Below are 20,753 nucleotides of genomic sequence, written 5' to 3'. Positions count from 1 at the left end.
TCTCTCTCTCTCTCTCTCTCTCTCTCTCTACGTTGTTTAAATTCCCTACCTGCTCGTCGGCTCTACGTAGTTTTAGTTTCCTTCTATGGGTGAGGGGAACGTTAAAAACAACATAGGGTCACGCGGTATGACAAAAGGCTTTGGGGGACCTGGATCACGAAATCGTCTTTCTGTGGGGGGCGAGAGCAAGGAAAGATAAACATGGAAGCATCGCGCGTACAGAATCCGCCTACCACAAACCTGTCCCCGGTGGGTATATTGGACAATGTCGGGACAAATCTTCGATGCGACGCCTTTGGAAAACTGCGCGTAAGTGCGTGGGGCTTGTTTTTCCTAAGTCTCTGGCATGTCCATAGAATTTGAACGGACAGCTCAGCGTGTGGGGTGACGTTATGAACTCTGGCTACAGAAAAGGAAAGTACGTGTATTGTTGCGGAGCAATGGCCACCATCTCAGAGAGTGTAGTGGCGGTAATATTATAATATCTGTGATGTCTCTGACCAAAGCCTTAATTTTTCTGGGATTCGTTAATGACTGAATAAAGAAGATGCTAATTCTGAATAATGGTTAACTAATTCAAGTCATAAACCTATTCCCAGCTTTGCCGCAACAAGTTTAATTTGAAATAATAAATATACATTAACAGTGCCAGCACAAAAAGAAAGGGTTCGAGCTACGAGAAGGTATTACTGACCAATGTTAAAAGAAAAAAAGGAGGATTTGAGATATGAAGATACACCCATGATACAGGCAAACAGATATTATTGATAAATGAGGAAGACAATAACTAACAACAATAGTGAGTAGCCATGTCGGCCTCAAAGAGCTGAAAGTTAATATTATTACAATGTAGTATATAAATATCAAATGAAATTACATTGCTTTGTCTGCGAGACGTTATCATTGTGTTGGTTTCTTATCTAATTTGAAAGATGTATCTTCCATACAGAAAGTGGAGAAGGTTTTAAAAAAATTAGATTTCGTGTTCCTGCCGCGTATAATGTCTGACCATGACGGAACAACTCTCAGCTCCTTCTGCAAACTGCAGAAATAGAGTAAACAGTAAACCCCCTTTTTCTGCCCTCACCTCTGGGCACAAAGAGCGGAGAAATCTCTGAGGCGGAGCGAGTCGGACATTATTATTGTTGTCACTCGGGAATGGAATTTTGAATGCTCGACTGAGGAGCGGGTAGGTGTGGGGTGTTCTACATACGCTGGACACTTGTGGGGAATTCCGTAATTCTAGTATGTTGTTCCTTCTGACCTCAAGAATCCAAATTGATGGCTTAAATTACAGGTAGGAGGCCTCCACGTGGATGCATTTCAACGAGTCTTTTTCCCCCTTTTTTCAGAAAAGGTTTTAAGGAGTATGAAATTCAAAGAGATCTTATAAGTGCCGAAGATTAGATGTGCTACTAAACAGTAACAAACAAAGAACGTGAGATGAACAGATACGTAAGGACAATAGATCTTTGATATGAAAGAAGGAGTATACCACATTAGAACACATGCCATACCCACGTATTTGAACTAGAAGATCTAACATCACAGATGCGTACAAGTTAGTGCAAAAGAATAATAAACAAAACAAATTAAATCCACCAAAAGTATTGTTTTAGCCTAGGGTTTAAAACTTGTTTTGAAGTAATATGGGTTCGATGATTTTGGAAAAGACATTAGATTTTTCGTAGTGTAAAAAGTAAATCAACACTATTAGATTATTCAAGAGGTTGGGCCCCCAAGTCTAAAGTCCGCCTCCGACAGTACAAACCCAAATGGGTTGAGAGACTTGAAAACTCCACAAAGCAATCCTGGTTCAAGAACGTCCAATCAGGGACTCGAACCATGGCCATCTGCTCTGTAGTCCAGCATGATACCAACTGAGCTAAAGAAGCGCCCACTCGTTAGTGTATCTAGGAACAAACATACCTGTGTTTTTAAAAGACAGGATGGTCAAATTCACTTTCAGAGATCATTCAGGGGGAGAAAGCATGAGCACGTCTTTTAGAACCCGAGACTGCTTCCCTGTTAATCGCTGGAAAAAAAAAAGAATAAAAATCTATAAAATGAAACTTCATATCAACTGGAAGTTTTCTACTACAGGGCTGAATAGTTTTCAGAACTAGTTGAAACCAAACTCATTCTTTGCAATTGATTTAATCTCACAAGGCTCTTAAATGGAATAAAAAAAGAAACAAGTGTAAATAATTTATCAAAAGAGCTGGACGCCAGAGTCATCTTTGTCTGGAATTTGTGAAGATTTTTCGACCGACAACTTCTCATCTATCTCACATGAGTCACATGACCATGACTGACGCCAGAAACATATCAACAACAGTTGTGAAACCCCAGAGAGAGAAAGAGCTTGGGTCACTCAGCCCAATGCGTGGCGCGGCGTAGCGTGGCTGGAGTTGTTGTTTTATTTTGCTAAGGGTGCTACAAGATGGACTAATTTAGCGGTTTAGTTTGACCACGTCATGATACAAATATGGGTGAGTAAAGGACAAAAATGGGAGGGGAACAGGGGTGCTCGAGGGTATTGATACGGTGGGGGTGGCAAGAGGAGGATATGTGATATGAGTAAGCAAAAGAAGAAAAAAAGCAAAGAAGGAAGGTCAAGGTTGGAATGCATTAAGGTTAAGGGTTTGGCATTTGTAGAAAACGCGGGAGTATGGTTGGGGGGGGGGGGGCGAGCTCATTACCAGTACCAGCTTGTCCAACGCACTCTCCTCGGTTTGTCAAAGCGGTGTTCCCCCAGACTCACACACTTAGGACTTTATTATCGCAAGGGCTCACGTTCCCCGTCCACGCGCCTCGCATGTAGGTCCTCTGTTTTTCCGCACGGACGCAAACCACATGCGAGCGGCCGCTCGTTTTACGGCACACAGACCGGAGATGTCAAGCGAGGATAAACAACTAGGATGACGGAACCGCCACGGTCAGCATACGATACCTTGTCGTCTGTGCACGGGTAGAGAAAAATATTCTGCCCAATAAGGTGCGGTTTGTCGAAATGAACAATAACTTTTTTAAAAATCTGGTTTACTTGTGGTACTCATTTCTACTAATAGTTCATCGAAATGGGCAGTTACGGGTTTTGTTTGCTTTTTGTTATGTTCGTTTGTTTTGTTGCTTTTTAAAAAAACTGATGTCTATTTCGTAATGATTAGGCTTTATATTGTTTCACAGAAAACGCCAGAGTTCAATCCCTGAACAGGGAAGTCCTATTTATATCGTGGTTGTATCTGGATTGGCCCAGACAGACAAGATCGAAGTAGCCTGTTTCCCTGGTTTTCTAGTTTTGTTGATGGGAACGTAGAATATTTCCATTTGTTATAATCTTTGAAATGCGTATTCACCTACTTACGGTATTCATTTCCAAAAGTGCCTTGTTATAACCATAATATATGACCACTAAGGATAGGTATGCCATGAGTTTTACACAACTATCAACACTGTAAAAATGATTTTAATGGGAGGATACGAGTACTTAAAATGCATCTCTGGTATAACCAAACCAAGCTTGTGGATAGCCTTGAAAGTTACCCCCCCCCCCACACACACACACACACTTCAATTTTAAAACCAATCTGTTGAGGATTTGCCACATAGTAATCTGCATGGCAGTCCAGGGTGACATAATAGGTTGTGTTAATGGTACCCCTCCCTACTTAGGAAGGTCAAAGTAGAGGGTGATAGAAAAAAACAACAACAAATCAACAACTGTACAACTTGTTTTGTAAATATCTTCCTCCATACTGAAGATTTGAGTTTCAGATTTGAACGTAACATTTGGAAGCCAAATGGAATTTGTCTGATATCCATTTTAGGTAAGTCCATTCAATCGTTTTGCTCTATAGGGCGCATTAAAAAAACAACCGATTCTCAACTTGTCGTCATTTTCATGGCATGACGCACCAGTTCGCATTAGGCCTACAACAAAAAGTTGCCAAAGTCGCGCTATATTGCAAACTACAGCAGTCTAACAAGTCAACAGAAGTCTGCAAATATTATTCTTCCCAAATTTCGTTTGCCTACTGAGATCATGGTTACGTTTGGTAAAGAGCAGAGAGCTTTTTATATTGAACATTACCTCTCCGCAAACTCACTGTCCTTGATATTTCGGAAGTTCTGCGCGAGGAATGGAGAGCATGCTTACGTGCCCTCAAGAACTTTGGTGTCATGAGTAGAGAAGTTCCGCCAGTTTGGGTCTAGAGCGAACCAGAACTAAAATTTATTTTAAATGACCACTTCTAGTCAAACACGTACCTTTCACAGCCCTTTAAACGCCACCAGGGTGCAGATTTCAGTAGTCGAGTCCCAAGAGACGTCTTTCCGTATACGATCTGCAACTAGAACTTTCCTTTACTTCAACAGTCTGCATTCTATAGGCAGATCTTAACCTACGACTGTACCATTTTCATCTTCGCTAGGCTGAGACGACATGGGTCAGAGCATGGCAATGTGTTCATGATTCCTCGATTGTCTTGAAAAGCGGGATCATTTCCTCGCTGACATTTGGTTTTGTGCAAAGCCAAGTTTTACCCTCCGGGTTATGTTAATTCCAACAATGCTGTCTATTGGGCTCCCAATTCCCTATTGTCTCTAGAAGCCATTTCATACTGAATATGTACAGTGTATGTGGCTTTAAACACTCATGATTTAGCAGGTCCTTGCGTTTGGGCGCTATTGAACATTTCGAACGACGCGTTAAATATGTGTAGATTGCAAAGGATGGCATGTAGAGCACTGTTTCTAGGAATTTCAGAAAGAAATTGTTAGTTTTTTTAACTCGGTAAAAGAAATCAAATATTGCTTAAATGTCACAGAGATGGAAAATTAAATGTCAAAGAGAAAAAAAAGGAAAAGTCAACCAATCTTTTCTCGACTTCCTTAACTAGATTTTTAAAAATTTGTCAACTTTGTGTTTTTGGGTGCTTTTCTTTAAGCCATTCCCGCATTTAAAATAAGTTTTTTCTTCTTAGATTTTATGTCAAACAAATTTCTTTTGAATGAATTATGTCTGTTCTAAATTAGAGCATTCTAGAACAATTTTTGTGCGAGATATTCAGAAAAACAGTTGTACTGGGTTTTTTTTATCACCCTGTATTTGGGATGATTGTGGAAATGGGGGTGGGTATTCGAACAGATTGGAATGGTTGAACGTTTTTGAACAAATAAAAAATAGGAAGTACAAGCTAACGAGACAGAAAGAGACTGCATTAAAAAGAAGGAATTGAAGTACACGAAAAAGGGAAGGACGTCTACATGAAAGAAAGAAAAGGCGCTATTAATTTTGATTGTGTGTAAAGAGGAGCACATCGACATAATAATGGTCACTATAAGTGCTGGAAGAAAGTAGGACAGACCAAAACAAAACAACTATGGGAAAGTTGAGAAGCAAGACCTACCAGTGGCGCCCTCCAATCAGCCACGGAAGACACAAAATAAAGAAGCAAATGACAGACTTCAAGAAAAAAAAACCCTTCTCAGCCAGGGTTGGTTTACTCATCGAGTGCACGTGTGTGTTTGGATTTGTCTGTCTGTCCCTGGGATTCTTGACTCCTCAATTAGCGCTGGCAGGACACGCTGACATAATGGGGTGAGTCGCTGCTTAGACTGACCACCTATGTCAACAACCCGCTCTGTTCGCTCGTCCCTTGACCACATGGGTTGGAACTGGAAGGCCAGATGATTCCCACTACAGCTTTAAGTTCCCGAGTACAGTAGAGGGTTCAAGGACCCTGGGAGTGTTGGGCAATGCATAACTTTGAATTTTTTGTATAAATGTATTTAGAATTGTAGAGCTTTTTTAAGAGCATCCGAGCAAAGGAGTGCAAGGAGAACTATGGTCGCCGATATCTAATGCGGGTCTGACAATTGATGATGATGATGATGATGATGATGATGATGATGATGATGATGATGATGATGATCATGATGATGATGATCATGATCATTGTATAAAGAAGGTATTAAAACAGTTAAGACCTTGTTGTATTTCCAAAAAATATATATATTTCATGACGATCATGATGACTGTAGAGTATTTTGTTGAGTGTATATTTTACTTAATTGTCGAGTCCCCTTTACATCCATACATTTCCCTTCAATTCAAAATTTCTACCAACTGAAAATGTTTAACGTGTCCCGTGCGCTCAATTGGCCTCATGCAGTTGCGAGCACGGTAAACACTCACACATTTTCTTTTTAAAGCACCAAGAAGACGTAAGTTCGATTTCAGTATGAGGAAATTATTTTATTCCAAACGATGTCCATTGGTTTGATGGGCGTGCAAAACATTTCCAGTTATAGAAATTAGGGCAGAGAAGAGAGCACGTCTGAAGGCAAATGGTGCTCCGAAATCATTTGAACTGCCTCCTTCTATAATTGTTCAGCGTAATACGGGGTACCCACTACGGCTGGGATCGGCCAATCGGGACGATCCCCCGTCTCGATCGCCTAAAAAACAAACGTGTTTGTTTTCAGTTTCAGGCGATCGAGTCGGGCGATCGACCCGATCCAGCCGCAGTGGGCACCCCGTATAAGACTCCGTCATATGTCACTTATCACAAGAGTGTATGGGGGTGATTTGGGGAGAGGGGGGAGGGGGGTTCCTTACACTTAACTGTAGAAATGTTTTAGAGACCTTCTGTTAAGCTGTACCTTGCAAACAACCTCTGGGCGTCTAGTTTGACAGACAGGCAGACAAACAGAGATAGTGATACACCGTGGAATAATTTCCCCATACGGAAATCGAACTCAAGTCCTCTTGATGTATGGGCGAAGATCCACCGAAACCAGTTGCCGTTTTCCTTCGCCTCAACATTTTTACAAATCTCCATACATATCTGTCAAAAATATTTTGGAAACAGGACTTGAGTGATTATGTAAACGAAGAGACAGACAGTATCTACGATTAGACAGTTAGGTACTATAACAGTAAACGAAGCAGTCTAAACAATTTTACTTAGCGACTTCGCTCCCCGCCCTGTTCCTATCTCTATCGTTTCCCCCCGTCAGCTATTTACAAATACCGGTGTAACCGAAAGCCACGTTAACCAAAAACAACAATTGGACAAATCACTCCCCGGCTAGGAAAACTTCATCCACTTGTTCGACTTAAATAAATATCTCCAGTTTCCCCGGTAAGGTCAATGCGGGGGGATGAATGTGATAAAGGCTCTGCCAAGCGCAAATCGCTTCTACCAATTGGCATCCTTTCACGGTGGTTTGTCCGTCTTTCCCCTCTCTCTTCCTTCTCTTTCAGCGAGTGAGACCCGCTTAGAGCGGACCCTGGTCACCGTAGACGTTACTTGTTAGCAAAAAACAACATTCGGATAACACGCATGAGTTGTGGTGGCCCACCCCTTTAATTAAACGGTTTCGCCCGCTTGCGATGCAGGGGGGCAGTGTGGGGGTGCGGGGAGAGCGTCCGTACATTCCTCTTGCATGCCATTCTCGGGGTATGCAGCGAGCCGGTTGAGCTTGTTGGAAGCAAGGAGAGGTGCGTGTGTGTGTTTTTGGGTGGGTTGAAAGGGGGGCGGAGGGGGAGGGGGGGTTGATGCGTGCGCGTTTGTGTATGTGTGTGTGTATTTGTGTGCGTGTGTATTTGTGAGTGTGTGTATTTGTGTGTGTGTGTGAGTGTGTTTGTTTGTCTATGTGTGGAAATGGGAGGGGGGAGGGGGCGGGTGTCTGTTTGAGACTGTGTGTATAAGAGATAGATAGATAGATAGATAAATAGATAGATAGATAGATAGATAGATAGATAGATAGATAGATAGATAGATAGATAGATAGATAGATAGATAGATAGATAGATAGATAGATAGATAGACACAAGGGATGCCCATAATTCCTGCAGCCGTCCTGCTTGGTGTGGAACGGGGGGGGGGGGGGGATGAGGGCGGGGGAGTGGTGGGGATTATTTTTTTCTCTTTTGGTCGTGAGTGGAGGGGCGGGTTCGGACCTACTTACCCTTGGGTTGGGCCACGAGGCGTGCGGTTTGTTGTTGTCCAACCCACACGTCTTCCAGTTTGCACCCATTGACCTGTAGAATTTAAATCTAGTGAATGTTTCTCTTTTCTATCTACGCATTTGATCAGGTTTCCTTTACTTCCTCTCTCTCTCTATTTTTGTTTGTTTGTTTTTGTTTTTGTTCTGTGCCTCTCTAAGTCTAATTCGCACTTTATCATCTTTCTGTCTGAGTGGGAGGAGTTTTTTTGCCCTTGGCGGTTACTTGAATGGTCTCCATCCCTTGGCCAGAACAAATAGAAACATGTGACCCCCTTTTACTGTACCGACTGACCCTTCTGACGTCAGGTGATGGCTTTCCGGTGTTTTTTGGGTTTCTCTTCTAGCACATGTGATGCAGAGATGACCTCTTAAAGTTATGCTCAAAGTGGGATGAGCATTTACATAAAACGTCGTGTCTACGTAGAACCGGATTGTTGTATACATTCATGGCCAATGCGCTAATAGTAAACATGCAGACAGCATTTATAATCATTAGTTTCGTCAAACCTGGAAGAGTGGGTTTGTCTACGCCACTCTATGAATCTCGATTCTCTGTCCGATCAATCAGGAAAGAGCTAGCTTTACTTCTGCCTCTAAAAAAAGTAAACCTCTGTATGCCAGTTTGTCAACCGGTGTACATTAAAATTCAAACAATGAAGATACTTTCATAAATAGATGAATGAATGAATGAATGAATGAATGAATGAATGAATGAATGAATGAATGAATGAATGAATTATTTATTATTAAAAGAAAAACAACTTTTAACCGTAACAATACATGACTAAGCGCCCCTTGTTATATAACAGTCCACATAGTAGCATACTCCGTGATTCCCTTTCGAAATTATTTATTTTCCGTCTGGTGGGAAGAGAGAAGTAAGTACATTAATGCTGTATCGTTTGCCATTATATTATCTAAATTGTGTCGATTGACGCATAAAACACCTACATTAAAAAAAGAAACCTCCATTCCTTTTAATGCAATATTGTTTTTCCGTATCATAAGAATCACAAGAGTAATTTATTTCTCGGGCACCGAAATGCCCGCATAGGGGCGCCCATATCTTGAAACCTTGGACGGGCGCGTTTCAGAGGACGTATGATATTGCCACAATCCTGTATTCGCGTATGTTTACATATCACATCCATTTGGCGCCTCTATGTTTCTATACTTTTTGGATCTACTCCGACATGAAACGTCAATATTCATGCATTAATGAACATACATTTCAGTGATTGGTCTTTACATTTTACAGTTTTAATTTGTTGGGAGGGGGAAGGGGGGGGGGGTTCGTTCGCGCTTTGTAATTGAAAATTTCCCGATTTTTTAAAGAAATTTGCGAATTCAAGTCGTCCCCGAAATGTTGAAACGGGTGCTACTACATAAGAACACGTGACACTGGGTTACTCAGATCCCAAATTCAAAAGTTTGCGAAAAACGAAATGAGCAAAAAGGGAAAATTAAAGCCTATGTGGGAAAAGTCAGTGTTCAGTACATCTCTAAACGTGGAATTTGCTTAGTTAAAATTGCGATATTTGTACTACATGGAAGAATGTTCATAAAAAAGATAGTTTTTAAATTATGAAATTTCATGTAACCCGTATGACCTTTCTGTATGAACCCTGAACCTGTTTACGTATGGGTTTAGGCTATTGAAACTTACATTTCCTCATGGGGATAAGTCAAAGACTCTTTTCTTTTTCTTTCAATTCTAATAGGGTTTTTTGTGTTTAAAATTACATGGACTGTTTGAATATACAAAGAAAATGTCCTGTTATATCAAGTACTGTAATATCAAGTAAAGCCAATTTTATGCAGCTTACGCCATTAAGATTATAAATGCATGACGGGGTTGCATGGGTCTTGCGTCACTCAGAAATACGAGCAGAGTAGCTACTCTATAACTAGATGTGTACAAGCTTGTCTGAGGCCACAGCGTCCTCCCTTCCCCGTCTCGGGTCCCTCCTTACCTCCCATAAGACACCCGCTTCATTGACCACTCTCTGGTCACTTTCAGGTCATCCCCGAGAACGGACAGGCCCCAGAGGCACAGAGCGGCAATTCATTAGTTAAAACCCTCATATTACCTCCATTGATCAGTACAACCATCATTGGGTAACACCCGGGTCCGGGCAACTAATTTCCGAGTTTATCTCCCCTCTGGGAACCTGGCGGGCAGGGCGAGAGGCCAATTATCGACCATCTCCGATAGTCTCTTTGATCTGAGGGGGCTTCCCTGGCGGAGGATTAAAATTTGATAAGACGCGGATTGAGAAGTCGTCTTTGTTGTCTATCTAACAGACCCCATGCCAAGGTCACGACAGGGTCGCCTTAGGGCGCCTGTAAGGGTGCGTCCACGCTAAACGATGCCAGACAAACGCCAAGGGGCTGGGGAGCATATCCTACTGTAAATCGCTCTTGCAAACCGAGGGAAATGATCAACCATGTTACCATCTCGACCGATCGCTGGCTCGGACCAGCAGATTTGAACAGCAGATCGTTTGTGCCTTACGTTGTCGGTCTGACAGCATTCTTTGTTCTTTGATTATAGTTGTATGGGTGGAATTCTTCCTGCAGGGTTCTTTCCTTTGGTAGTGATCTTCCGGCGTCGTCTGGAATGACAGCATCCTTAGGCGTGTGTGCGCAGAGTCGTTAAAGGCGACAAGCGATTCATTTATTTTATTAGCATCGCACCTGTACAACCGGTGCCATAAGACACAGCTTCTAATTCATGAAATCTCCGGTCCGTTGAATTTACCCACTGAGGCAATCTGTTTATTTGATAGACAACATGGTGTTTAACTTCATGTATTTTATTTCTCTGTTGAATGTTTTGCTCTGTTGTGGTCTTCGAAAGAGATGCCTTTGAAAGAAACCGGTGCGGCTTTCCTTTATGTTAATAGATGAATCAATTAAATGGCTCAAGTACGTGTATACTTATATTTAAAGAGAAGGGGGTGGGTGGGGTGGCTAGTCGGTCATTCTATTAGTTAATTGATAGACCAAGAAAACCAATAAAATCAATGTATCAATAATTCAATAAATCAATTTTACTATTATCGTTATGATCAATAAATGAAGCAGGTAAATTAGTGCGTGGCCTGTACTTCAATGATTTTAGAGATATAGAAGAACTTATATCATGAAACAAGTACAGGTTAGAAAGAAAACATAAGTGTTCTTTAATCTCGATCAGGTACCAGTGTAGAGATGCAGCATTATTACCACCAAGTCTGTCTGTCTGTCTGTCTGTCTGTCTGTCTGTCTGTCTGTCTGTCTGTCTGTCTCTCACTCTCTCTCTCTCTCTCACACACACACACACACACACACACAAGCACGCACACGCACACATGCACACACATACACACACACACACAAACCAAAAAAAGCACAGGAAAACAGGAAAAGAGAGAAAGAGATAGCAGGACAGAGAGAAATAGAGACAGTGTGAACGAAAAGGAAAAGGAGAGAAAGGGGAAGGGAGATAAAGGGGCAAGATAGCAGGTGTTAATAAGCGAAAGACAAAAGATGTAACTGAGAAAGAAGTATAATAATTTGCTTGTTACCCAGAATGCATACGTTTCTTGCATTTGATAGCATGAATTTGGAAGCAGAAATATATATATCCCCTTTGGGACGGGCCTAAAGACGTTTTCAGTTAATAGCACTGCTCTGTTTTTTTTTTGGGGGGGGGGTAACTAACAGCACTGAATAATGTGTTAAAGTTGATGTGATCTATGATGCAGTTTACTTCAGCTATCTGATGTGTTATATGAGATAGAACGTGGATATTTCGCTACCATAGAATTACAAAGTTCTTTCTACTAAGTACCAAATTTTTAGAAATTTAAACTTAAAATGTTTAAGTTGCTCAAAATGTCAAGATTTTTCATATGCAATTCTTTGAATATCTTGATAACGACTCCAAATAATCTTACGATTTTGAGAGAGCAGATAGAACATTTACTTTATGACCTCACCGTCTTATAATAACTCAAACCTGCCTAAAAATATTATCAAATAACTTTGAAAATCTGAGGTAGCGATTCGTCGTCGGAATCCATATTTTAGTAAAGCGTCTATCAATGTTCCTGATTTGTCCTTTTGCAATGAGCATTTGTAACTGGGTGTAAGAAAAAGTAAGTACTATTCTGGTATCACTGACACTGTTAGGTTTTTATCGTTTTCCCTTGAGAGACATTCTGAACTCAAGTGAAGTATATTTTCTACAAATTATTCCGTTTCATTTAGAGAACTTGTATGTTTTTAGATTAATTTTTCTTCATAGTAAATAGAAAAAATGTCCAACCTTTCAAATGACAACAAAGATAAGTAAATTTATAGCTGAAAATATTTTCTCAGCTTAACCAACGGGATGGAAGAAGTTAGCAACCGTTGTGCTAGAGTTCAGACAGTCTCCTTCAGATATTCACATTCAGGCAGATGGGATGGCTCCACCACACCCTTTGAGCTTTGTTAGTGAAAGTATATGGGAAACAACTAAAAAAAAACACCATCGCTTCAAGCTATGGTATAACAGATGGACTGCTGAAGAAATTAAAAACAAAACCGAAGGAAACAAAAGATTTCCATACGAAGGAAGAGCACAACCGGCTACGAATACGAGATCGAAAGAGAAAAGTGTATGGTGCGAGTGGGAATTATGTCCCTTGGCCAGATCGACTCGAACAATTACCGCAAACCGCGGAGAGGAAAAAGAGGACCTATCGACCTAAACAATACGAGCGTACCCGTCTCTGGAGAGCCTGGTTGACTTAAACAATCACCATTTACCCGTCAGTCAAGGATCCCGATTGACGCAAACAAAAAAGAACAAACCGCACGGTGGTGAAAGACCTTCTACCGATACCGACAATACAGAGGAAGCGTCAGTCAGCGGTTTGATCGACTCTGTACTATAAAAGGCAATCCGCATCTATCGACTTAATATTAAGTTGTGTTGACGCTCACCCGATTCTTCTCCGATTTTGCAGAAATGGCAGCTGTCGCGGTGAGAACTCTACTGAACCTTCACCCTGAGAAGTCGGCAAACCTCTTGGCAAAATGCTGCTTTATCGTTGTTGTTTTGGGTTCTTTTTTCCCTCGTTTAATCATAAGTATCTGCTTACTTGTACTACAGCAGTGTCCTCATATTATTATATCAACATTATTGCTGCTTTCGTTCACATTGTATTCTTCTCATTGATGTCATTTTATCCCCGCTCGATGCGATTACTTTGTGAATTCTTAATATTTGAAAACAAATTAATAGACCACAGGCCTATCTCATTCATAGATATAGATATCATTCACTTTGTTCTAAATTGCTGTAAATTTGTGGAAAAATAATAATAATAATAATGATACTTAACAAATGAGGAGGAGGAGGAGTAGCAGCAAAAAAAGAAGAAGAAGAAGAAGAAGAAGAAGAAGAAGAAGAAGAAGAAGAAGAAGAAGAAGAAGAAGAAGAAGAAGAAGAAGAAGAAGAAGAAGAAGAAGAAGAAGAAGAAGAAGAAGAAGAAGAAGAAGAAGAAGAAGAAGAAGAAGAAGAAGAAGAAGAAGAAGAAGAAGAAGAAGAAGAAGAAGAAGAAGAAGAAAAAGAAGAAGAAGAAGAAGAAGAAGAAGAAGAAGAAGAAGAAGAAGAAGAAGAAGAAGAAGAAGAAGAAGAAAACTTTTTGTCAAAGGTTAATGATTTAGTTCGGCGCTTGTCACGAGCGCACAAACCAGTCTGACCCAACTTCTCATGTCTGCAGACTTTTTGGATCAGTGTCTACACTCAATAAGTGAGTTTTTTAAAAGAGCTGAGCACAGTCAGTTGAGCCTTCAGAAGCTAGAAGGTTGAGTGGTAAGGGGTTGATTGGAGTGGGGATTGGGTGTATGGGGGGGGGGGGGGGTAGGGGGGGAGGCATATGAAGAGTGAGTGGGAGGGGGATGGAGGGGTCAGACAATGGAGTTGTGAACGTCACTAAAAACGTGAAGTGTTGCATTTTCTGCGCCTGTGTGGATCAGTCTTTACAAACGGGATTCTGTGGGGATTTTTTACTCATTAGAGATGCTTCCCCCTCCGCTTTCTCTGTCTCGCACCTCCCTTTCTCTGTCTGCCTCTGTATTTCTTTCTCAGTTTCCTTGTCCCCCCCCTCTATGTGTGTGTGTGTGTGTGTGTGTGTGTGTGTGTGTGTGTGTGTGTGTGTGTGTGTGTGTGTTTGTGTGAGTGAGTGTGTGTGTGTGTATTTTTAGAATGTGTATCTTTTTTGGATCCGATGTATATCAACACAAACCTCATACCTAACCATATATATACAATTACAATAGTTTCTATTTCTCTCATTTTCTAAGCTCGTACTACGCACACATGCAAATACACACAACACGCACACAAACACACACTCACACACACAAGCAAACAAGCACGCGCATACGAACATACATATACAAAATATACACACTTACGAACGTACACAACCATACGTAAATACAAACACAGATACAAGAGCACACACACACACACACACACACACACACACACACACACACACACACATGTAAACAAATACACGTACCAACGTACAAACATACATAAATACGCACTTACCCGCGCGCACACACACACATACACACACACACACACACACACACACACACACACACACACACACACACACACACACACACATACACACAAGGACAAACATAACGCTCACTCGTCTGGCCCCGCCGACACGACCGACGCCGTTGTCGCCACGACATAAATGGCGGCCACTTCAGAAAGGAGACAGAGCCGCCGCCTCAGCCTTGTGTCAATCCTTTGGCTTTTCAGCAGCCGAGTTGAAGCTTTATTCAGGAGTCAACTGCTCAAAACACCTCGGCACAATAGCTCCGTTTTCCCCCGCCCAGGAAAAATATGCCCTCAAGAAGCTTGGAAAACTTACCAAAGAAAAGGCAACGAGATACGGGCGAAGTGAAGACCTGAAGAGGTGCGGACTGCGTCAAGAAATGTGTGACACTATGTTGTCCCCATCGCCCGCCACTCGCTTTCCAATTTTCGGTACCGGATATTTGTGTTTTCCCAAGAGGTCTCCAAGGTCACTCTCAGATATTATTTGCTCAGCAAATACAAAACGTAAATGAAGCGTGATCAGTTACACAGTGAGAATGAACAGTTTACAAATTGTAGTCTTGCCATTTATACGGAATGCACACACTGACACACGCGTGCGAACGTATGTGCGTGCGCGCGCACTCTCAAATACACACACACACACACACACACACACACACACACACACACACACACACAAACACACACACACACTTATACGTGTTTGCCTATGTGTGTATGTGTGCGTATGTGTGTGTGTGTGTGTGTGTGTGTGTGTGTGTGTGTGTGTGTGTATGTGTGTGTGTGTGTGTGTACAATGTACAACTTAGATGCTTAGTCAAGACGAATGTGTCGTTTGATGAACCAATCTTTCACATACTATGCCGACTGACACATTCACTGACGCGGAGATAGGCATCAGCGTCATCTGCACAGGCAATTCAACTTCAGCCTTGGGAGACTTCAAACCAATACCACGATTTCGCTTGAAAATGTCAATGACCTCCTGTTCGGGGACAAAAGTACACTCACTGCTGTCTCAGAAGTCAAAATACAGCGCAATTTTTTAAAGTTCTCTGTTGCTGGAAACAACTTTGGTCTAACGATCAGTTCGAAAAAGTCTGATATGTTGCACCGTCCAGCCCTGGGAAAATCATACATTAAACCAGTGAACACCACCCGTGGACAGCAGCTGAATGCAGTGGAAAAGTTCACCTACACAGACAAAAATGTTGGCACTGACGGCATGGGAAATACCCGGCTCACTAAAGTTAGTTCGCCTTCCACATCCTCCACAAGAACGTAAAGAACAGGAGAGGCATAACCCAAGCGACCAAGCTCAAGGTTTATCGGGCTATAGTTTTTGCACTACTGTTTCTATCGCTGTGAAACATGGCGCAGTTATCCGCATTACGTCAGAAAACAGAATCTTTTTTTCACACCACCTATGTCAGAAAACTCGTTGGTGTCCTGTGGTAAGATAATTCTCCAGACACTGAATGCTCACCCATGCTGGCATTCCTAGCATCTGCATCATTTTAGGATAGTCACAACTTTTCTGGACAGGTTAGACCAATGACTGCCAAAGAAACTACTTTTAAGCGAACGATCACAACTCTCCCGTAGGCCAGAAAAAGCGTTGCAATGACTGCCACAAAGCTCTACGGAAGATCTTCTGTACCAACCACACACTGTGGGAGAAGACTGCCCAGGTCAAAGTCAGGTCAATTTTTCCCTAGGGCGCAGAGATCCGTGAAAGCAACCGAATCGCATCAGTTGAGTAGCGCAGATTAACCAGGAAGAGAAATGTCAACAGATCTCCAACTGTTTCTACCATCCCCAGTCTGCATTGTGACAGAACTTGGCAGGCACGGATAACGAGTCGTCTGCTCATTCACCCCGATCCCAGGATAACTAAATGGTCTTCGTTGCCTCGACAGAAGAATAAAAGCAACACCACCACCACCGCCACCACCACCACAACAGCAGCAGCAGGTCGGGACGGGCTACTCTGGATACATTACGCTGAGCAATCGGCTTTCCTACCCGAGTGATATTTCGTGCTTGCCGTGTGAAATTATTACACGGGAAGCTTGCCGAAATTTCCTAACATGCTTAAAATTTTGCAGAGCGAAAAATGATTCGACAAGTTAATAACTTGCTCGGGGAAAACTCGGAGAGGACTCGGGGAGTGTCAGAAATAGCTCGGCGTTCAAAGTTGCATACGTTGCTGAGTGACAGTGACACGCCGACGAGATCTGAATGGTAGCCGTGTTAAATTGCATACTGTGCGTGTTAAATTATTGCTCGCAGTGTAAAAAATCTTGCACGGGGAGTCTGAGTTTCTTAAACACGGCGTGCAAAAGATCACACGACGAGCATATAAGTATTTCCTATTGCCAGGTATCGAACAGTGACAGCCAGCTTGATGTCAGGTTCCAGTGACTGCCCCCAGAAAGTGCTTGCCTTGTGGATGGTGGGGACAATTTTCTCCAGTAGTTCTTGGATAAACTCTGGAGAACCTCTAAGGAGGTTCCTGAAGGATGCCACATCTTCAACTTGCAGTTCAGCCATCAGCATCTCAAACTGTCCTAAGTTCTTATGAGCCATGGTCTAGCCCAACAGGTCCTCCTCCTCCCCTTTTCTTTTTTTTTTTGCACCAGCACAACAGCAAAGGGCACCAATATTTTGTATACATGGAGTATACATCCATCGTCTGTGTAATATTAGACATGTTAAATGAATGAGCATAAAAAACATTATGCCCCATCTTAATTATATTTTAACATTGCACGCGGACTAACTCGGCGACAGGTTCGCAAGATAGTCAGCGTGGACGGCGAGTTTGTCGGCGTATGGAATTTTACTCGGCCGCTGCGTTTCTTGGCTCTGCAAGCTCCAGGATTCAAACTAATTGCTCCACAAGACGCCCGGCGAGACGCTCGGGGGATGTGCTCGCCGTCCTAAATTAATGCTCGACGAGCGTTTCCCCGAGCGCTCACCGACATAATAATGTCAATAGTCATGGCCAGATGCTCGTCACGATTAAACCCGAATTTGGGATAATCTTATCGGGAATTGCTCGTCGACTCTACTCCTGTATGTGTGAACACCGCATAAGTCAAGCAGTTTACTCTTACCGATTTTCTCCCTTTTATTTGAAGTGAGCAAACCATACGTTGGCATTCTTTAGTGAAACAACATACCCTTTATCTTTGCCTATCGATTATATCATCAGCAACCCAACACTGTCATTAATGAGCAACCTTTCATTTATTTTCTGTTATTATCAACTCTCCATTATTAGATATCAAGATGACATTACCCATTGAAAGACTTTTTCTGAATGTTTTCTGGGCCTGGATCGAGATTGTCCTGTGGAATAAGTTTAGCCGTGAATGTTATCAAAATCAAAATACTTGTACACAGGGAGATCACCCCCCCTCCCCCCCCCCCCCTCCCCACCCCCTCTGCTAAAAATAAATTATTTAAAAAACTGGGCAACCTTTTTAGTTAATATTTTCCTCCACACTGAAGTTTTGCTCTTCAAACTTGTACCCACCATTTGGAAGTCAAAAGGATTAATTTGTCTGATACTTTTTTTAAAAGATAAATCCACAGAATGGTTTTGCTCTACATAGCGCGAAAAAAACAACCCATTTTCAGCTATGTGACCATTTTAGTAGCATGACGCACTTGTTCGCATTAGGCCTACCACTAAAAATCCCTACGATTGCCATATTGCAAACTACAGTAGTCTAACCTGCCAATAGAAGTTTGCAGATGGTTTTTCCCAAGTTCCCTTAGCCTGCTGAGATCATGATTAAAATAAATAAAGAGCAGAGAGCTTTTTGTCTCGAACAATTCCTCACCAACAACGTGTTTCGTAAATTTCGCACAAGGTACGGAAATAATGTTAAAGTGCCCTTAAGGCCTTCTTTGATGTCAAGGGTAGAAATGGTCCATCAGTTAAGACCTGTAGAGAATCAGAACAAAAAATCCCCAGACAAAACGACCACTTCAGGTCAAACACACATCATTTAAATGTCACCAGGGTGCAGAATTCAGTAGATGGGCCCCATGAGACGTCTGTTCGTAGACGATGTCTGAAGCAATGGCTTTCCTCAACGGTCCGCATTCTCAAGGACTAATGGAGGACAAAACGACCATTGGTTCTCGGAATGCCAGAATTTTAAAAAATTAACTCTGTAGGAGAAAAGAAATATTATTTAAAGGTTACAGGGGTGGAAAGATTAGATTTTGAAAATAAATGGAAAGGGAAAACAAACCAATAATTTCATGACTTTCTTTACAAGATCTTTTAAATTGGTGTATTTTCCATTTACAGTTGGGTTTTTTTTTTATAAAAGCCATTTCCGTTTTCGAAAATATGTATCTTCTTTGTGAATTTATGTAAAACAAATTCCTTTTAAATGGATTGTATCTGTTCCAAATTACAACATTTTAGTACAAATTTTGTGCGAGATATTTAGAAAAAAAAAGTTGTGCAGTTGTTGTTTTTGTTTTGGATCGCCCGGTGTATATTGTATGACATACAGGGATCTTGGAAAAGCCTCTTTTTCCCTCATTCTGTCGTCTGCAGCCTTTTTTTTAAAACCTTCCTATCTCTGCCACACTTTTCCATATAGATCTAGATCTACACACCGTCTGCCTTTTTGTCATAACACCACGAACTTTTTCATTTTTTGGATTTTTGCTGCTGGATTACATGTAAACATGTTCAGATTGATAATACAATATCGAAAGAGAATAAATGTAACTCTTTTTACTCAGCTATCGGCACAATACAGACTATTTAAGAGGTAGGCTGCTCGACTTGACTTTTCAAGTCTGACAAGGATAGGCGAGGTACAGCAACCTTTTAGATATACGGAGATACTCGGTAAATTTATTGCTCACTCGAGAATTGATCTCGTGTCTTTTCGTATGGGCTAAGAGCCTAACCAGTACACCATAGAGGAACTACCACGCTACATGTAAAAAAAAAGGTAGGCCAACTTGAAAAGAAGGAAAGGTTAAAAAGGGGCATCTTGTTGCGTAGAATTCGCACCTTTACCTTCTCCCATCAACACATCGAGGAATGTGGGCGTTTCAGTGAACTCGGAACCACAACCTTCTATTTCCATCGCAAACTCTGAAGAGATAGAACCCTCTTGTTCCCAAGAGACGAGGGTGCTGAAAAGGTTGCTGCTAGTCTTTTCCCCTAAGCCCTTTACATCTCTGTCTCCGTCATTCCCCTTTGACTTCTCCTCCCGTCTTTTCATGATTCCTCCTCTCCTCCAGCGCGTCGTCGTCGGTGTCAGCAGCCAGCAGAAACACCGGCCCTTCCCTCGACGTGCTCCGCTCGTTTCGTGCAAAGCGGAGCAGGTTGTTAGCAAAACTCCAACAATAGACTCAGCGCCGTAGAGAGAGAAAAGCGGGCAGGAGCAGTTGATTTGAAATGCGAGTATAAAACTGAAATCATCTCATAAAACGACGATTAAATGGAGAGTCGTCCAGGGGCGCTTCCCTCTGAGACGCCGGGGTGGGGTTCTGGGTGAAATGTTTCCACTCTCTGCATGGGGTCCGGGCTTTTATGAGTCATGGGAAGGGATTTCCTTGCCATTAGCGCGAGGTGAGCGCTGCTCTCTTCAAAGTACTGGGAACCTGGAGGATTCGGGGACAATGGAGGATTGACAATGTACAGGTAGATCACAGGCGTCTCAGGGTTGGTGGGGGTACACGTTGGTTACGCTGTTTTGGGTTGTTAAAGAGAAGGAGAGACAGATGGAGGGGTAAGGGGCGGCAGGGGGCGGGAGTGTTATGAGGCATTGGTGAAATAAGGAGCTTACGTGGGTTAAAGTGAAAGGAAAGAGAGAGAGAGAGAGAGAGAGAGAGAGAGAGAGGGGGGGGGTAGGAGGATCAACGTGAAATGATATTAAAGCAGCCTACCCGTCGTGAAAGTTAGGTGTAAGGTGAGAAACAAAGACTGATGAGTTTGCCCGACTTTGTTTGTAAATGTGTCTCTGCATTTCTTTTTTTACCTTAATTTTTTTCTCTTTTTTTGGGGGGGGTGAATATGTGTGAAAGATGGTACGAAAGAGAGAGAGAGGAAGGGAGAGAGAGAGAGAGAGAG

At 42.1% G+C, this 20,753-nt stretch overlaps 1 protein-coding gene across 1 annotated transcript in view; it reads right to left on the bottom strand.

Moving 5' to 3' along the window:
- LOC101849001 (putative uncharacterized protein DDB_G0277255) overlaps positions 1-17,227 on the bottom strand; it is a 91,456-nt gene extending 74,229 nt beyond the window's left edge. The window contains exons 1-2 of the mRNA XM_035972358.1: positions 17,030-17,227; positions 15,498-15,623 (exon numbers count right to left, since the gene is read on the bottom strand). Coding sequence (XP_035828251.1) covers positions 15,498-15,623; positions 17,030-17,227 — 324 coding nt within the window. The remainder of the gene's footprint in view (positions 1-15,497; positions 15,624-17,029) is intronic.
- Between the last annotated feature and the right edge of the window lie 3,526 nt (positions 17,228-20,753).

The sequence above is a fragment of the Aplysia californica genome, unplaced genomic scaffold (assembly GCF_000002075.1).
Source record: "Aplysia californica isolate F4 #8 unplaced genomic scaffold, AplCal3.0 scaffold00663, whole genome shotgun sequence".
Lineage (NCBI taxonomy): Eukaryota > Metazoa > Mollusca > Gastropoda > Aplysiida > Aplysiidae > Aplysia > Aplysia californica.
This window is presented reverse-complemented; position numbering and strand designations above follow the sequence as displayed.